General features: G+C 49.7%; 1 protein-coding gene across 3 annotated transcripts in view; it reads right to left on the bottom strand.

The window, feature by feature from the left end:
- UBE4B (ubiquitination factor E4B) overlaps positions 1–16,173 on the bottom strand; it is a 70,045-nt gene that overhangs the window by 40,558 nt on the left and 13,314 nt on the right. For 2 of the 3 annotated variants that reach the window (XM_070759296.1, XM_070759297.1), the window contains exons 4-7: positions 14,352–14,487; positions 13,160–13,247; positions 11,969–12,113; positions 9,069–9,297 (exon numbers count right to left, since the gene is read on the bottom strand). In XM_070759296.1, the coding sequence (XP_070615397.1) occupies positions 9,069–9,297; positions 11,969–12,113; positions 13,160–13,247; positions 14,352–14,487 (598 nt within the window). Of the gene's footprint in view, positions 1–6,705; positions 7,108–9,068; positions 9,298–11,968; positions 12,114–13,159; positions 13,248–14,351; positions 14,488–16,173 lie in introns of all 3 variants that reach the window. The other variant, XM_070759298.1, reaches the window with a different exon arrangement.

Here is a 16,173-nt window from a genome sequence, read left to right as displayed (position 1 = left end):
GCACTGAGAAGACCGTTCAGGTATGTACAACGGTTCTTCTCCATTGACTCTGGAAGGAGAGTCCATCATGGGATATACCAAAGATCAAATCCCCTGGGAGGGAAAAGGCTGGGCCGAGGTCGGTGGAGTGACACACACTCGCTGCAAGACACGCCTGCCAAATGAAGCTTCTGCAGAAGCCAATGAGTCCAGTTTATAGTGGCGTATAAAAGTAGAAGATGATGCCCAAGTAGCGGCACGACAAATATCTTCTAAAGAAGCTTGCGTTGACCAAGCCGCCGAAGTAGCCGCACTTCTAGTGGAATGTGCCATAACCCCGGCGGGAGGAGATTGAGATCTCGATGTATAAGCCTCCGCAATGCAATCCCTAATCCAGCGACTAAGGGATTGGGAAGAAACTCCAAGACCCATCGTGGCCTGAGCAAAGGAAACAAAGAGTCTCTTGGTCTTTCGAAATGGTGCTGTCCTCCTGATACAGAGCTTCAAAGCCCTTCGGACATCAATCTTGTGCCAACGAAGTTCAGAAGGATGTTGACCATGTGTGCAGAAGTCCGGCAGAACCAGTTCTTGCCTTCTGTGAAAATCTGAATTTACCTTCGGGATGAACGAAGGGTCCAACCGCAGCACCACCCTGTCCGGATGGAACACACACAAGTCCGGTCTGACGGACAGCGCTGACAACTCAGAGACCCTTCGGGCAGATGTAATCGCCACCAAAAACAATGTCTTAATTGATAAGAATCTATATGAAATCGACCTCATGGGCTCAAAGGGAGGTCCCGTGAGTGCACGTAGCACTAGGGTGAGATCCCATGTCGGGAATCTCCGTACCGGAGGAGCGTGCTTGTTAATGGCTCCCTTGATGAAATCCCTCACCCATGGATGGTGAGCCAAAGATCGAAAGTCTGACACACGGATTATAGTTGAAAGGGCAGCCACTTGCCTTTTTAGGGTGTTAGGGGCTAAGCCCCGCTCAATCCCCGATTGGAGAAATTCCAGGATTGCAATCAACGAGGCTTGCTTCGGATCACAGTGGCGGGCAGAACAAAACCTGCAGAAGGCTGCCCATGTTGCCTGGTATATCCGCACTGTCGATGGCCGACGAGCCGTCTGCATTGTAGCAATGACCGTGTCTGGAAGATGTTGCTGCGTTAATCTTTCCCGCTCACACGCCAGGTGGCTAATTGGAACCATTGGGGATCCGGGTGACAAATGGACCCGAGTGATCCGGGATCCTCCAAGGAGGGGACACTGAGAGGGCTACCAGGTCTGCGAACCACGGCCGGCGTGGCCAGTATGGAGCCACTATGATGACCTCGGCTTTCTCCCGGATTACTATGTCCAGCACCCGTTGTAGAAGACACGCCGGGGGAAATGCATACAGCAGACCCCTGGGCCATGGAGACAAGAGGGCGTTGACCCTTTCTGCCCTCGGTGTTGGGAACCGGGAATAAAATCTCACTAGTTGCGTGTTGGCTTGTGACGCAAAAAGGTCCACCAGAGGAGTCCCGAAGCGTTGAATTATCTGATGAAATACTCCGGGATCTAGTCTCCACTCTGCGGGGTCCAGGGTAGACCTGATCAGCCAGTCTGCCTGAACGTTGCTGGTCCCGGCAATATGTTCCGCCGACAGTGAGGCTAAGCGGGTCTCTGCCCAGTTGAAAAGGGCCGCTGACTCGACCATCAGGCGGAGAGACTTCGTTCCCCCTTGATGATTCAAGTGGGCCCTGGTAGCCACATTGTCGGTTAAGACCAACACATGCTTGCCCCGAATCCAAGGAAGGAAAGCTTGAAGAGCAAGAAAGACTGCCCTGAGCTCCAAATAGTTGATGTTGATTGGGTTCAGATCTTCCGGAGACCAAAGTCCCTGGGCCATATGTAGTCCCATGTGGGCCCCCCAGCTGGACAGACTGGCATCCGTTGTGAGGATTAGGCGGTCCCGGTTGCAGAAGAGGGACCCGTTGCCCAAGGCAGGGGAAGTCCACCATCTCAACGATACCTTGACTGCTGAAGGAAGCCGCACTGACCTTTGTGAGTGACTCATTTTGGCCTTCTGCCATGGAAGAAGGAACCATTGAAGGACCCTGAGATGATGACGGGCCCAAGGCACAATGCCGATAGTTGAAACAAGGGTACCCAGAACCTTTGAAAGGAACGCGAGAGACACCCGTTGCTGGTATCGAAGATGTAAGAGTAATTGTCGAATGTTTGCCATTCTGGAGATAATGTCACAGTCCCTGTGGAAGTATCTATCATGGACCCCAAGTGTAACAATTTGACTGTTGGAAGAAGATTATTCTTTTCTTCGTTGATCGTGAACCCATGGGATTCCAGTGTCTGTCTCGTGACTGCCAGATCTTCCAGCGCCCTCTGAGGGGACTTGGACAGGATAATAAGGTCGTCTAGATACGCTAGGATTCGAATCCCATGAGACCTGATCTGGGCAGTCAGGATGTCGAGTAATTTCGTAAATGTGCGAGGGGCCGAAGAAAGGCCGAACGGCATTGCCCGGTATTGGTAGTGGGAGCCGTCCAGGTAGAACCGGAGAAATCTCCGATGAGCCGGCAGGATTGGCACATGCAAGTAGGCTTCTTTTAAATCTATGGATGTCAATAGGTCGTGCCTCCGGATTGCAGCCAAGATGGTTTGAAGAGAATGCATCCGGAATCGCCGATACCTGATGTAGGTATTGAGGTGTTTTAAATTGAGGATCATTCGGACCCCTCCCGATGTCTTTGGTACAAGGAAGACCCTTGAATAAAACCCGGTACCTATGTCGTGTCTGGGCACTCCCTCTATTGCCCGTACCTCCAAGAGATGGGCTATCTCCTTTTGAAGCTGTGACCTCTTCTGGGGGTCCCTCTGAACTGGGCACTGAACATAACGGTTTGGTGGGGGCTGGAGGAACTCCAAACGCAAGCCCTGGGAGACAGTTGCTAACGCCCACCTGTCGGAAGATGTAGTCCGCCAGGAGGCCTCGAAAAACTGAAGTTTGCCTCCCAGGGGCCGGTGAACAGAGTCATTTAGGGCGCTTGAAGCCCCTCTGGTTTCCACGAAAGGGGCGCCTTGTTTGTTGATACCCTCTCTGGCGATCCTGGAAGGGCACTCTATCACTTCGAAACGTGGTAGAATTATACTGGGCCTTGGAATAGGGCCTTGTATTTTGACCCGCTGGAGCAGAGGAGTCCCACCGAAAGGACTGCCTGCGTTGGTAGGGAGTATAGCGACGCTCCTGGCGCCTGTAGGCTCTGGGGAGGGACTTCCTCTTGTCCTTGTCCTCCACAAGGACTGGATCCAACGCTTCCCCAAAAAGCTTTTCCCCTTGAAAGGGTGCTGAGGCCAGGTTCCATTTAGACTTCAGGTCTGCTGGCCAGCTTCTCAGCCAGAGGAGGCGCCTTGATGACAAAGTTGTCGCCATACTCCTGGCCGAAAACTTGGCAGCATGCAGAGTGGCGTCCGCTGAAAACTCTGCTGCCGCCAACAGCTTTCCAAGATCCTGTGCAAGCGACCCTCATCCGGTCCAAGTCTGGCCTGCATCTCCTGCAGCCATACAATCGATGCTCTTGTGAAAAAGGAAGCAGCCGCCGCTGCTCTAAATCCCCAGCTCGCCATCTGATGCGTTTTGCGCAATAACACCTCTGCCTTTCTGTCCTCAGGTTTTAGGCTGTCGCCTGTCTCTGAGGGCACTAAGGATTTGGAAATCAGCTGCATGACTGGCTGATCTATGGGAGGGAATTCCAGTAATTTCTCTACCTCCTCATCAAATGTGTAGAATCTTCTTTCTACTGCAGAGGGGCCCTGAGTTGCAGCTGGGTGTTGCCAGGGTCTTTTCACACTTTGCTGAATAATATCAGAGGATGGAATGTGCTCTGACTCGGGATGGGGTTCCTTAAAAAGGACGGTAGACGGCTTGGTCCCATCTGTGGTGTCAGTTGATTTTCCAGGACCTGGTAAGTCTACGGTTTGCTTGGCTTTATGAAGCAAGACCCTGAAAGTTGAAGCCTTAAAAAGCCCAGCCGCCACAGGCTGTTCTGGTGGTGTCTCATCGTCAGACAGATCATAGTCTTTCTCAGTTTCCTCTAAAGGGTTTGCTTCCTCAGCCCAAGACCCCAAACCCGAGGGGGGCGGTGCACACCATAGGTTTTTTGACTGCACTGGGCGAGGCTGCTGTGTAACTTGTTGCACCCCCGCCGCCATCCCCTGAGTATAGGCATTGTTAATTAAGTCCTGAACCGAAGGGGATATCTGAGGCCAAGTATCTGGCTGTGGTCTAAGCCCTGCTGCTGGCCATGTCTCAGGTTGACCTCGAAGCCCCGCTGCTGTTGGCGTAAAGGTGGCTGAGGGTCCCTGGCCGCTCCTCAGAGACTGACTTGCTGACCCTGGCCTAGGTTGGATAGGACCAGGAGAAGGGAGCACCTGAGGCATAGTTGACATCTGCCTGTCTGGAGACCAATCGCGGTCTGACAGCACCTCTGCTGGCCTTATAGTGGGATGAGGAACTGATGTGTCCCTGGCCAGGGGCAAATCTTGCGCAGACAGAGGAGAGATGGTCAAGGGGGTGTGAAGGGCCGCCTCCAACCTCTTCTCCAAGGCTTGAATCCTCTTTTCAGCTTCCTTAAGCGAGGAAGAGGAATGCTGGGTCTTGGCTTTATCTTTAGATCTAGCCTTGGCCTTGGGAGCTGTGCTAGGAGAGGGCACTTTCACTGGAAGTGATTGATCTTCCATCGTACTCACACGTCAAGAACGAATCTGACAGCTTTCTCCACAGAAAAACGCTCACAAAATGGAGAACAGACACCCCTTGGGCTGACGCATGCGTAGAACAGCCCAGCTTCCGTTGTTCGAGCCCTAGCAACAGAGCGGAGAGCAACTTTCGCGCCCAGAAACAAAATGGCGGGCGCGGGAAAGGCTGAGGGAAACTGAACCTCGGGCCTCCCGTTTACTCCCTTATGGGGGGGCAACCCCCGCCAGGGCCCTCTGCCTCTTTGCAGCCAGCCAGCTCGCCTTCAACCTTTCCTTCTTGTTTTCACCGATCCGGCGATCTGAAAAGCGGCGGCGGCGGCGGCTTTTCGCCCACCCAACAGCTGAGAGGCGCTGGCACCCAGCCAGCTTCTTCAAAACGGTTCTTCTGGGGAATCGGAGATTCCCCCAAGCCTCCCAGTGGGGGAGGGCGGACCCCCCCACCTTCGGCTCGCAGCCGGGTCTGGCCTCGGAGGCCAGGGACCCCAGGCTGTGTTGCTTCTCGCTTGGGGTGGTACCCGCTGAGGGAAGGGGCCCCCGAGGAGAAAATGCGGTGGGGGAGTGCCCACGGAGGGCAGAGACCCCTGACAGGAAAGCTGTTCTTAACCTGTAGAAACACAAGAAAAAACATTAAAAGGGTACAGATTTAAATAATTAATTAATCAATTAATTTAATTAAATTTAATCAAACAATATATGCTTAAGTAACATCAGTAACTCAGAAGAAAAACTCAACCGTCTCTACACTTAGACTGAGTTTTTAAAACTGGCTCATGGGGGCTGCTAAGGGGGCGGTGCCAGTTAATTAATTATTTAAATTAACTCAGTCTCTACCAATAGGATTGGTTAACAACCCATGATGGACTCTCCTTCCAGAGTCAATGGAGAATCTCCCTTGGCTGTTAGTTCAATGAGATTGTGCCATCGCATCCGTCCCAAAGATCGTAATTGATACCCAAGCAGTATGTTGTGCACTGAACAATTTATCATCTCTTCCTTCCTCTTTATATTTGCCAACCTGCAAACAGAAATACCGTATTTTGGGGAGTATAAAATGCACCCTTTCCCCCCTAATAATAATTTGGGTGCGTCTTATACTTTGAATGTAGCCCCCCCCCCCCCCAGCCCTAATTAGCTGCTAAGGATCTTCCCAGCTCTTACCTTGCAGGCTCTTTCATTGTTTCTCTCTTCCAAGAATGTTTTCCGAGCCCTATGTCTTTGCAGTTTATTTTTCATTGCTCTAACTTGCTCCGAATAAGTTTCTTTCCAGCCCTAACCAGGTGCTAACCATGTTCCCAGGTCTTACCAGCTTGCAATTTCGTTCATTGTTACTCTCCGCAAAGAATGTTTTCCAAGCCCTAAGTCTTTGAAGGGTTTTTTCCATTTCTCTACTTGCTCCAAATGTCTCTTTCCAGGTGCTAATGATGTTGCCAGCTCTTACTGGCTTGCAACCTCTTCCATTGTTACTCTCTCTGAATAAAGTTTTTTTAAAGCCCTAACCAGGGAATAAAATAATGTGCTGGCTAAGGATGGTAGCCAGATGCATACCTAGTAAGCAGATTCTTTTCCCTATTTTCCTCCCCAAAAACTAAGGTGCGTCTTATACTCTGAAAAATACAGTAGTTCTTTCCCCCCTCCACCCCTTCCTTGACTGCACGAAGCATCTCGAGATCTCTCTTGGCTGAAAAGCAGAATGAACCTTCTTATCTAGGTTAGTCAAATATTCCCATCTCCTCCTTCTGTACCGCCCTGAAAAACGCCGCAAATCTTGCCCCAAAAAACCACCACATGGTTCAAAAGTCAGGATTAGTGCAGCTCAAAACGCCATTATTAGGGAAGCAAAACCGAGAAGCTTTGCTTTAAAAGCGAACAGATTAAGCCGAAGTTCCAAAATCTAGCTGCTCACTGCAACCCAGCAGGGCACGCACACACACACTACACAAATTCACCCAGCTGCAAATGTACCTAGAGGGCATCCTGCCTGGGGAAGAGGTACGGCTGCTGCCCAACGTGGAGAAGAGGGGCAGGGTAGTGGCTACGGCTCTAGCCCTGGACGAAAGGACCCGCGTAACCGGAGGACTGGGGCTTAGGCCCGGAGGAGCTGAAGAGGCCGAAAGGCTGGAGGTTCCGGCTGGAGGTGTGGCGGGAGGTGCTGGCAACGTCCAGGGGTGTGCCACCGTGTACGGACGGTACCGCGGGGACAAGGGCTGGACACTGAGCGGCCCTGGGGGCAGGAGGTGGGGGCTGACAGACAGGGAAGACGCAGGGAGGGGAGCCACGGGGCTGGAGGAAGAAGGAAGGAAAGAGCCGGCCAACGGGGGGCGACTTGCAATATTGAAAATGGGAACGGGGCTGCTCCCGTAGAGGCTGTGGTCAAACGAAAGCGGGGAAGGGGAAGAGGAGGAAGACAAGAATTGACAATGGGGAAGACCACAGAGACAACGATGCAGGAGAGAAAGAGAGAGAGAGAGGAGAAAGCAGCCACTCGGTTGAAATTCTTCTTCCACCCAGGGAGGGGCGCCCTTCTGGGATCAAACTACCCCAATATTTAGAACTGGCTCTGGAAGTGGGCCAGCTCCATTTTAAAGGGCAGACCGCTCTGGTCCCCCAGCTATCTGTTCCGAGGCCAGTTGTCCATCAGGGGAATCAAATATGCATAGCAATAGCCCTTAAGACTTAAACACCGCTTCGCAGTACTTTACAGCCCTTTCTAAGCGGTTTACAGAGTCAGCCTCTGTCCCCCAACAATCTGGGCCCTGATTTTATGGACCTTGAAAGGTTGGAAGGCTGAGTCAACCTTGAGCCAGTGAAAAGTGAACTACTGGCAGTGGGCAGAGATAGTCTGCAATATTGCATTCTAACCACTGCGCCACTATGACATCTGTCTGTATCATCTGTCTGTCTGTCTGTCTGTCTGTCTTTCATCTATGTCTGTCTATCATCTATGTCTGTCTGTCTGCCTGTCTATCATGTTTCCCCGAAAATAAAACCATGTCCTATATTTTTTTGAACCCAGAAATATGTGCTTGGCCTTATTGCCATGCACTCAAAAGCCCGATTGGGATTATCATCAGGGGATATCTTATTTTGGGGGAAAACAGGGTATCTATCATATACTGCTCCATAGTGCTTTACAGCACCATCTGAGAAGTTTACAGAGTCAGCCTATTGTCCTCAACAATGCAGGTCCTCATTTTAACTGACCTCAAAAGGATGGAAGGCCGACACAAGTTCAAGAATTGAACTGCTGGCAGTGGGCAGAGTTAGCCTACAATATTGTGTTATAACCACTGCACCACCATAGTATCTGTCCATTATCTCTCTATCATCTATCATTTCTCTCTCTCTGTCGGTCTGTTTATCTATCTATTGTGATAGTACATAGACATATACAGTGATCCCCCGGTTATTGCGTCCCCAACCATTGCGAACAGGGTAATTTGCGATTTTTGAACCCGGAAGTCAAAACACCATCTACGCATGCGTGCCCTTTTTTCTATGGGCACGCATGCGTAGATGGGGCCCGGCAGATCAGCTGCTGGGCTGCTTCCCTGGGTCTTCCCCCTCTTGCTGGCGGGAGGGCGAGCAGCGGGCATCAGCAAGGAGTTTCCCCACCGCCCACGCAAACTCCTCGCTGCCGCCCGCCCTTCGCCCGCCCACGCAGTTCATTCTCGCCGCTTTCGAGCTGAGTCCTGAAGCGAATTCGCTCCTGGACTCAGCTCAAAAGCGCCGAGAGCCAGCGCGGAGGAGCCGAAGATTGGGGGCGGCGCGGCTATTTTAAAATGTCGCCGCTGGCATGGGGGGCTTGCCAGCACCCCCCGGACCCCCAACCCGGGTTTGGGGGGCTGCTAGGAAGCCCCCCCATGCCGGCGGCAAACAGCCGCGCCGCCCCCAATCTTCGGTTCCTCGCTAGCGCTGTGGGAGTAAAAACACCATCTGCACATGCGCAGATGGTGTTTTTACTTCCGCAGTGCTACTTCGCGAAAACCCGCTCGTTGCGGGGGGTCCTGGAACGGAACCCTCACAACGAGCGGGGGATCACTGTATACCACTTCACAGTGCTTTACAGCCCTCTCTAAGCAGTTTATAGAGTCAGCCTCTTGTCCCCTACAATCTGGGTCCTCATTTTACCAACCTTGGAAGGATGGGAGGCTGAGTCAATCCTGAGCCGGTCAGGACTGAACTCCTGCCGGTTGCCACAGTCTGCAATACTGGTCAGGATCGGATGTACAGCACCAACACGCCTCTTAGAGACCTTCACCTCATGGCTTTTTTCTCCCAGGTGTCTCCAAACCAATTTTGGGGGAGGGGGTAGGCTGCTGACCTACCTTGATAAGGAGCTGGAGCCAAACGAGCCTACGTTGCAAAACACAGGGCTGGTTCCCGGGTTGGAGCCGGTATTCAGGACTAAGTTTCTATCCGGCGAGCGGGCAGCAGCCGCAATGGGCTGTGACGTGGCGGTCAAACTGGCAAAGGGGTTTTCTTCTCTCGAGTGGGTGGACATCATCAGGACTTCCATCAGCACTTGCCCAATCAAGTCTTTAAAGTCCGAGAACACTGGGAGGGGAGGGAAGAGGAGGGGGTTAGCTGAGGACACCCCCCCACACGTCTCAGGCAGCAATGGGTGACTCAGAAGTAAATCACCTGATCTGAACAAGCTGATAGCAATAGCACTTAGATTTATATACCGCTTCACAGTGCTTTACTGCCCTCTCTAAGCGTTTTAGAGTCAGCAGGGTGGCCAGGGGGAAAGGCATTTTGAAAATCCCTGATATTTCCCTGACATTTCCCTGTAACTTGCAATCTAGTTAAGATGCAGACGTAGATGACAGCTAAACCGTGGAGAAATATTGGTAGATGAGGAAGCAAGTTGTTGCCATAATTATGCACATTTTTGCTTGACTCTGCCAGGCAGTACAATCCGTTGGGGGTTTTCTCTGACTTTTAAACATTTTAATACAGTTTCCCTGATTTGCTTTTTTTAACGAATTCTCTGATAATTCTGATATTTCCCGAACCACCCATTAATAATTCCATGATTTCCCTGTTTTCCAGGTTTGCTGGACACCCTGTTTTACCCACCTTGGAAGGATGAAAGGCTGAACCAACCTTGAGGTGGTGAGACAAATTGCAGGTAGCCAGCAGTCAGCAGAAGCAGCCTGCAGTACCGCCTTCTAACCACTGCGCCACCACGGTTCTTGTTACATGCTCAGATTATTATTACAGGAAGTCCACGACTTGCAGCCATTCCTTTAGTGACCATTCCAAGGAAAAAGTGATTGACGAGTTTTCACTCATGACCATTGGAGCTGCCCCATGGTCACATGATCAAAATTCGGATACTTGGCAACTGGCATGTGTTTACGACAGCTGCGTTATTCTACTAGGGCAGTGATGGCGAATCACTTTTTCCTCAGGTGCCGAAAGAGCTTGTGCAGGGGCTATTGCACATGCATGAGTGCCCACACCCATAATTCAATGCCTGGGGAGGGCGAACACAGCTTCCCCTGCCCCCTGGAGGCTCTCTGGAGGCTGGAAGTGGCATGTGTTTTGTCCTACACTGGCTCCATAGACTTTCCTGGAGCCGAGAGAGGGTAAAAACGCCCTCCCCCATCCCCCCAGAGGCTCTCTGCAAGCCAAAAACACCCTCTCAGAGCCTCTGTGAGAGCCAAAAATCAGCTGGCCAGCACACACACGCACGTTGGAGCTGAGCTAGGGCAACATCTCGCATGCCAGCAGATATGGCTCTGCGTGCCACCTATGGCGCCCATGCCACAGGTTCGCCATCACTGTACTAGGGCATGTCAATTTTTTGGATTTTCAATTTCCAAACATTAGGGGTGCTCACACGTTGTGACCGGCGTTCACTGTATTTTTCAGAGTATAAGACACACCTTCGCACCCCACACTCTAAAGGGTGAAAACTTGGGTGCATCTTATACACTGAATGTAGCCCCGCCCAGCCACCCCCACCCTTTTGGCCTCGGCTTCCCAGCAATTTGCCTCCTTGAAGCAGACACTCCAGCCCGCAGGGTGCTTAGATCTGGCCCATGGTGACCAGCCCATGATGCCTCTGCCTGTGAAAACAGAGCTCAGGAACACTGCATGCAATCTTCCCGAGCTCCATTTTGGCTGGCAGAAGATTACAGGAGGCCGTTCCAGGCAAAAACGGAGTTCGGGAGCCCCTTTTTTCTGGCAGAGCGCTTGGGCCATAAGTGCCCCCGGACACGAAAGACGTTAAGGTGGCCACACCCATCCTAACTGTGCCCACCCAGGCCCCTCGAGGTGAAACACAATCCTGATGCGGCTCTCAAAGAAATCGAAATTTGAAACCCCTGCTCTAGTACAATGTCCTCACCCTCACAACTTGAAGATGGGTGGGTTCAACTCCCAGAATCCTTCAGCTAAGGCTTCTATATCAGAGTTAAGTTCCTGCCGGTTTTGAAAGGTTAGAACCGGTAGTGGGAATTCCTCCCACCCACTCCCGGCCTGCTCACCGAACCAGCAGCGATGGCCAACTGGACACGACCCTGAACTGGTCCTCCAGAGTGAAATCTGTCCACCAGAGTCAAATTTATGCGAAAATAACGCTCTGCGCATGCACAGACCAGTTTAACACAGGAGTGACTAGGGTGCGCACAAAATGCACACCTGGTGTGACCCAAACTGGTAGGGAAAGTAAGTAGAACCCAGCCCTGTCCTACATGTTGTGAGAGACCCCCTCCTGAATTCTGGCACCCCAGGTGCTTACCATATTTTTCGGAGTATAAGATGTACCTTCTCCCCCCCCCCCTTCCCCCCCCCCCACACACAAAGAGGCTGAAAATTTGGGTGTGCCTTATAGTCCAAATGTAGCTTTTTCGACGCTTTTTCCCCCAGCCCTAACAAGGTGGTAACAATCTTCCCGGCTTGCAGGATTTTTTCCTTGCTACTTCGAACTTTTTTTCCCCCAGACCTAAGTCTTTGCAGGCTTTTTTTCCTTGCTACTCTCTCTGAATAAGGTTTTTTTCAGCCCTAACCAGGGGATAAAATAATGTGCTGAAGCTGACCAGAGTAAGGACTCTAGCCAGATTAATACCTGGTAGGCAGCTATTTTTTCTCCCATTTCCTTCCCCCCAAACTAAGAAGCCTCTTATACTCCAAAAAATATGGTAATTAATACAGCTGATTTTCGTAATCATATTTTGCTTTTTAAATGCATCCAAAGACGACATGGAGTGTTCCTTACCGTCTTTAGGGTTCTGCTTGAACTGCTCTGAAAGGGAAGTCAGGAAGATGACGTCTCTATCCCGGTCTTTCCAAGAGACCCGGAAAATCTTACAAACCAGCTGTAAGGCTTGTTCCTCCGAGATTTCCAGTCCTGAGGGAAGCTCCTGCAAATGGTGGTAACAGAAAATACTCAGGGTTAATTTTGTAATTTAAGTTTCACATTTAACAAAGCCATGAAAAGCTCACAGAAACCACAAAAAATAAATGCCTTTTTAATCCTTTTTACAACCCCTCGTGCCCGAGAATTGCACATTCAGAATTAAAATTATATTTTCCCTGTTCAGCAGGGAGGCGTGTTATAATGCCACACGACTGTTGTAAAGCCTGCTGTTGTGGTGTTTGTGTGTATGTATACACACATTCAGATAACCGGTTTGACATAGAGGTGGGTAAACTGAAATATTCCTCAATTTTGACAACTTTTAAGACAGGTGAACTTCAACTCCCAGAATTCTCCAGCCAACATGTCTCCCCACTGGAGCCAAAAGCAAACATAATTAACAGGGCAATGTTTTCGAACAGGGGGGGGGAAAGTGAGGCAGCTTCTGAGTCACAATGCTGAAATTGAAGAAAACATATCCCAGCTGGGGCTTTGCTAGGCTCATTTATGTTGCTAAGTGAAATCTTAGTCAAGTGAGTTTTGGCTGATTTTATGACTTTTCTTGCCATGATGGCTAAATGAATCACTGTGTTTGTTAAGTGAATCTGGCTTCCTCATTGACTTTGCTTGTCAATTAACGGAGGATGTTACCTAGTTACATTAATGAAACGTCTGCAAGAAAACAGACCTCAGAGAAGACCAAGGACCCCAGGGTCCTCCACCTTCTCCTCCTTCCTTCTTTCCAGCACTGATGGGGTTACCTAGTTGAGGAAATGAAACCTCTGCAAGAAAACAACTACAGAACCCCATAGTTTTCCTCCTCTTCCCTTCTAGAACTGATGGTGTTGCCTAGTTAGGTAATAAAACGTCTGCAAGAAAACAAGCCAGCTCAGAAAGCACCAAGGACCCCTCCACGTCAAACGTTCTCCTCTATTGAGCGCATTCGCCATTCTGCCTATCCCGACGCACAAAGTAGGAGCTGTTCCAGAATAGAGAGTTATTAAGGGCCTCTCCATTTCCCCGCAAGCCCACGGTGAGCCCCCCTCTCACCTTATCCGAGAGGCTCCGCTTCTCCCTCCGGTCGCTCTCATCCACTTCCATGTTTTCGATCCCGGAATCCACATCGACCTGGGACAAGCTGGAAAGGGAGCAGCAGAGGAATCCTTCAGACCCTCCGAGCCTTCAAACCACTCAGAAGAGAAGTTGCTCAAAACTGGAGCCCCCAACCCGATACGTGCACAAAAACACCACCATTGTGCCATTGGCTATAACTGATGGATAACCAATTTGCCCAGACACGGCTTGCTTCGGAATAAGCCAACGTGACTCATGGAGGACAGCTCCAGGACACTTCCACTTCTCGCCCCCTCCCACAGCTTGCGTTCTGTGGGGGTGTCTATGCAGGGCTGCCAAGCAGAATTCAGCCCACATGTGGGGAGAACAACATTTTGATTCTGCCTTTCCCCCCTAAAGCCAATTATTCTGAGCTCTGGCTGGGTGTACAAATTCTGCTTCTCTGTACACAAATATGGGACTCGTTCCAGCCTCTGCAAGACAAAGAGGAAAACCTACAGGGAGAACCTTAAGAGTTGCAAAACCAAACCAAAAGCTATTCCTTGGTCTGGTGGCTTTTTTCCCCATTTCTTCCATTCTCCTCTTCCTGTTATATTTATTTACTATCTGGATTTGGGAGCCCAGACTTGCTTTTCATTCATTTAAGACTTACCAGGGAGAATCTGAATTGCAGTATGGAGGTTGGTAACCTCCATCAAGGGAGATAAGCCAGCAATCTCTGCTAACTCTGCCCACTGCTCAGGTTGACCCAGCCTTCCATCCTCCTGAGGCTAGTTAAAATGAGGACCCAGATTGTTGGGGCCAACTGTCTTAAAGAGTAAAGCAATATATAAGTTTAAGTGATATTGCTTCATTTTCTTCCTTCCTTCCTTCCTTCCTTCCTTCCTTCCTTCCTTCTAAATTTGTATTCATCCATGGCGACTCAGGCATTGCTTGCCATGGTGAAAAATGAGCTCCAAAGCTCCACTACAGAGCCGCTTTCCAGAGTGAGATGGGTCCCTATCAATTGAATAAAGTAGGATTCCCCTACAACTATCCACATCAGATAAAGAAACGCTGGTAAAATCCCAGGAACTGACTCTAAGCACCTTTGGAGAACATCCACCCAAGACTGCCCTGAGCCAAGGACCAGATGAGACACACACACACACACACACCGTCCCTGTACCTTTTCTCGCAGGAGACGCTATCGATATCCATGCTCTGGGACCGGGAAAGGGACTGCGACTGCGTTTCGAGGCTGTTGGAGGGTGAGCTGCTGAGCGAACTCACACCTTCACTGCTCTGACTGCGATGGGCAACACCTTCAGGAAAGAGGACAGGAAATAATTTAATCAATTCCAGTGTGCCCACGTGCCCAAGCCGGCAGCTGGAAGAAAACACATTTACGATTTTTAAATTTAGATTTCTTATGCATTGTATTTTTGTACCTATTTTGTTCTGAGCCACCCTGAGGCTGCAGAGAAGGGCAGGGAGGGAGGGAGTGGGTGGGTGGGGGGAGGGAGGGAAGGAAGTTAGGAAGTTAGGAAGTTAGGAAGGAAGGAAGGAAGGAAGGAAGGAAGGAAGGAAGGAAGGAAGGAAGGAAGGAAGGAAGGAAGATGGGTGAAGAGATGGAAGGAAAGACAAAGGGGTTTTGTCAGTAGTTCTCAGCCTTTCTAATGCCGCGACCCCTTAATACAGTTCCTCATGTGGTGGTGACCCCCAACCATAAGTCTTGCACAATTCTCCCAACAGAACTTTAAGCTGATTGGCAGGAAGGTCAGAGGGACATTCCCACTGTAAACGTCTGATTGGTTGGATTGTAAAAATATGTTCCAAGGCGCCAGAATAGAAGGTTTCGTTCCTGACACCATGGGAAATTTGTCTTGTCCCACGGTCTTACGTGACCCCTGTGCAATAGTCGTTCAACCCCCCCAAGGGGGTCCTGACCCCAGGTTGAGAACATAAACTTTATGTTCTCCACTGTACCTCCCCCATTTTCCAGTCAATTCCTGTGAATTAATTTGATGCTGATGCAAATATTTAAGTTTAAAGCATAAAGAAACCAGAAACCCAAGTTGAAATGGAATGCCAGCATGTACCGTTTCCCCCAAAATAAAACCCAATCCCAAAATAAGCCCTAGCATGAGTTTTGAGGATGCTCGTTATATAAGCCCTACTCCAAAACAAAAAAGCCCCAGTTAAGATCATCAGCCAGATGGATAAATTTTAGTACTATATTTCCCCGAATATAAGACCTAACCAGAAAATAAGACCCAATGCGTCTTATGGAGCAAAAATTAATATATGGCCCAATCTTAGTTTCAGGGAAACACAGCATTTGTTTAAAATCCTACCTGTTCTTCTCACATAAGGCAAGGGTTTTCTGTAGGTTAACCAACCATCCCAATACAGCATCCCTCAATTGTGTCACTCTGCTATCCATCATCCTACGTTGGTTTGGTTATTTTGACAACATTGGGAACTGTAGGATGGCCAAGGTGTAAAACAAAACCTTAAATAGTCTAATTGTCTTCTATGAGCGTCTCAGAATCTCAGTGACTAAAGTGGCACCAAAGCCTTTGTAAAAAAATTGTTTTTTTTAAATTATGGTTTAGTGTGCCATCAAATCTATTTTTAAACCCAGTGGGAACAACTTGGCATTATTAACAGGCCACACAGCACATTTAAGAGTGTTAATAAGATAAAAAGAAAGAAATGAACCTTCTTTCTAATTTAGTGTCACATTTCAATTAATCAAGCACTTAAAATGTTTTAGCTCTGGAATGAACAGCATGTGTGTGTGTTTGTGTGACATTCACACACACACCCTTCAGTAATTTGTCATAAGAGCAATTCTCCCCCAACTCTTTTTCAACATGAATCTGACATTCAAAGTTGGTCAAACCGATTTGAGGCCAAACCAAGGCTGCAGCATGGAGAAATCTCAATTGTTTTATTAGCCCCCAATTTCAAGGTCAATCTGCTGAATGGCTGCTTAAGCAGATAGT

This window comes from Erythrolamprus reginae, chromosome 8 (genome assembly GCF_031021105.1).
Source record: "Erythrolamprus reginae isolate rEryReg1 chromosome 8, rEryReg1.hap1, whole genome shotgun sequence".
Taxonomy (NCBI): domain Eukaryota; kingdom Metazoa; phylum Chordata; class Lepidosauria; order Squamata; family Dipsadidae; genus Erythrolamprus; species Erythrolamprus reginae.
Note: the sequence above shows the minus strand (reverse complement) of the source record. Positions and strands in the feature narration are given on the sequence as shown.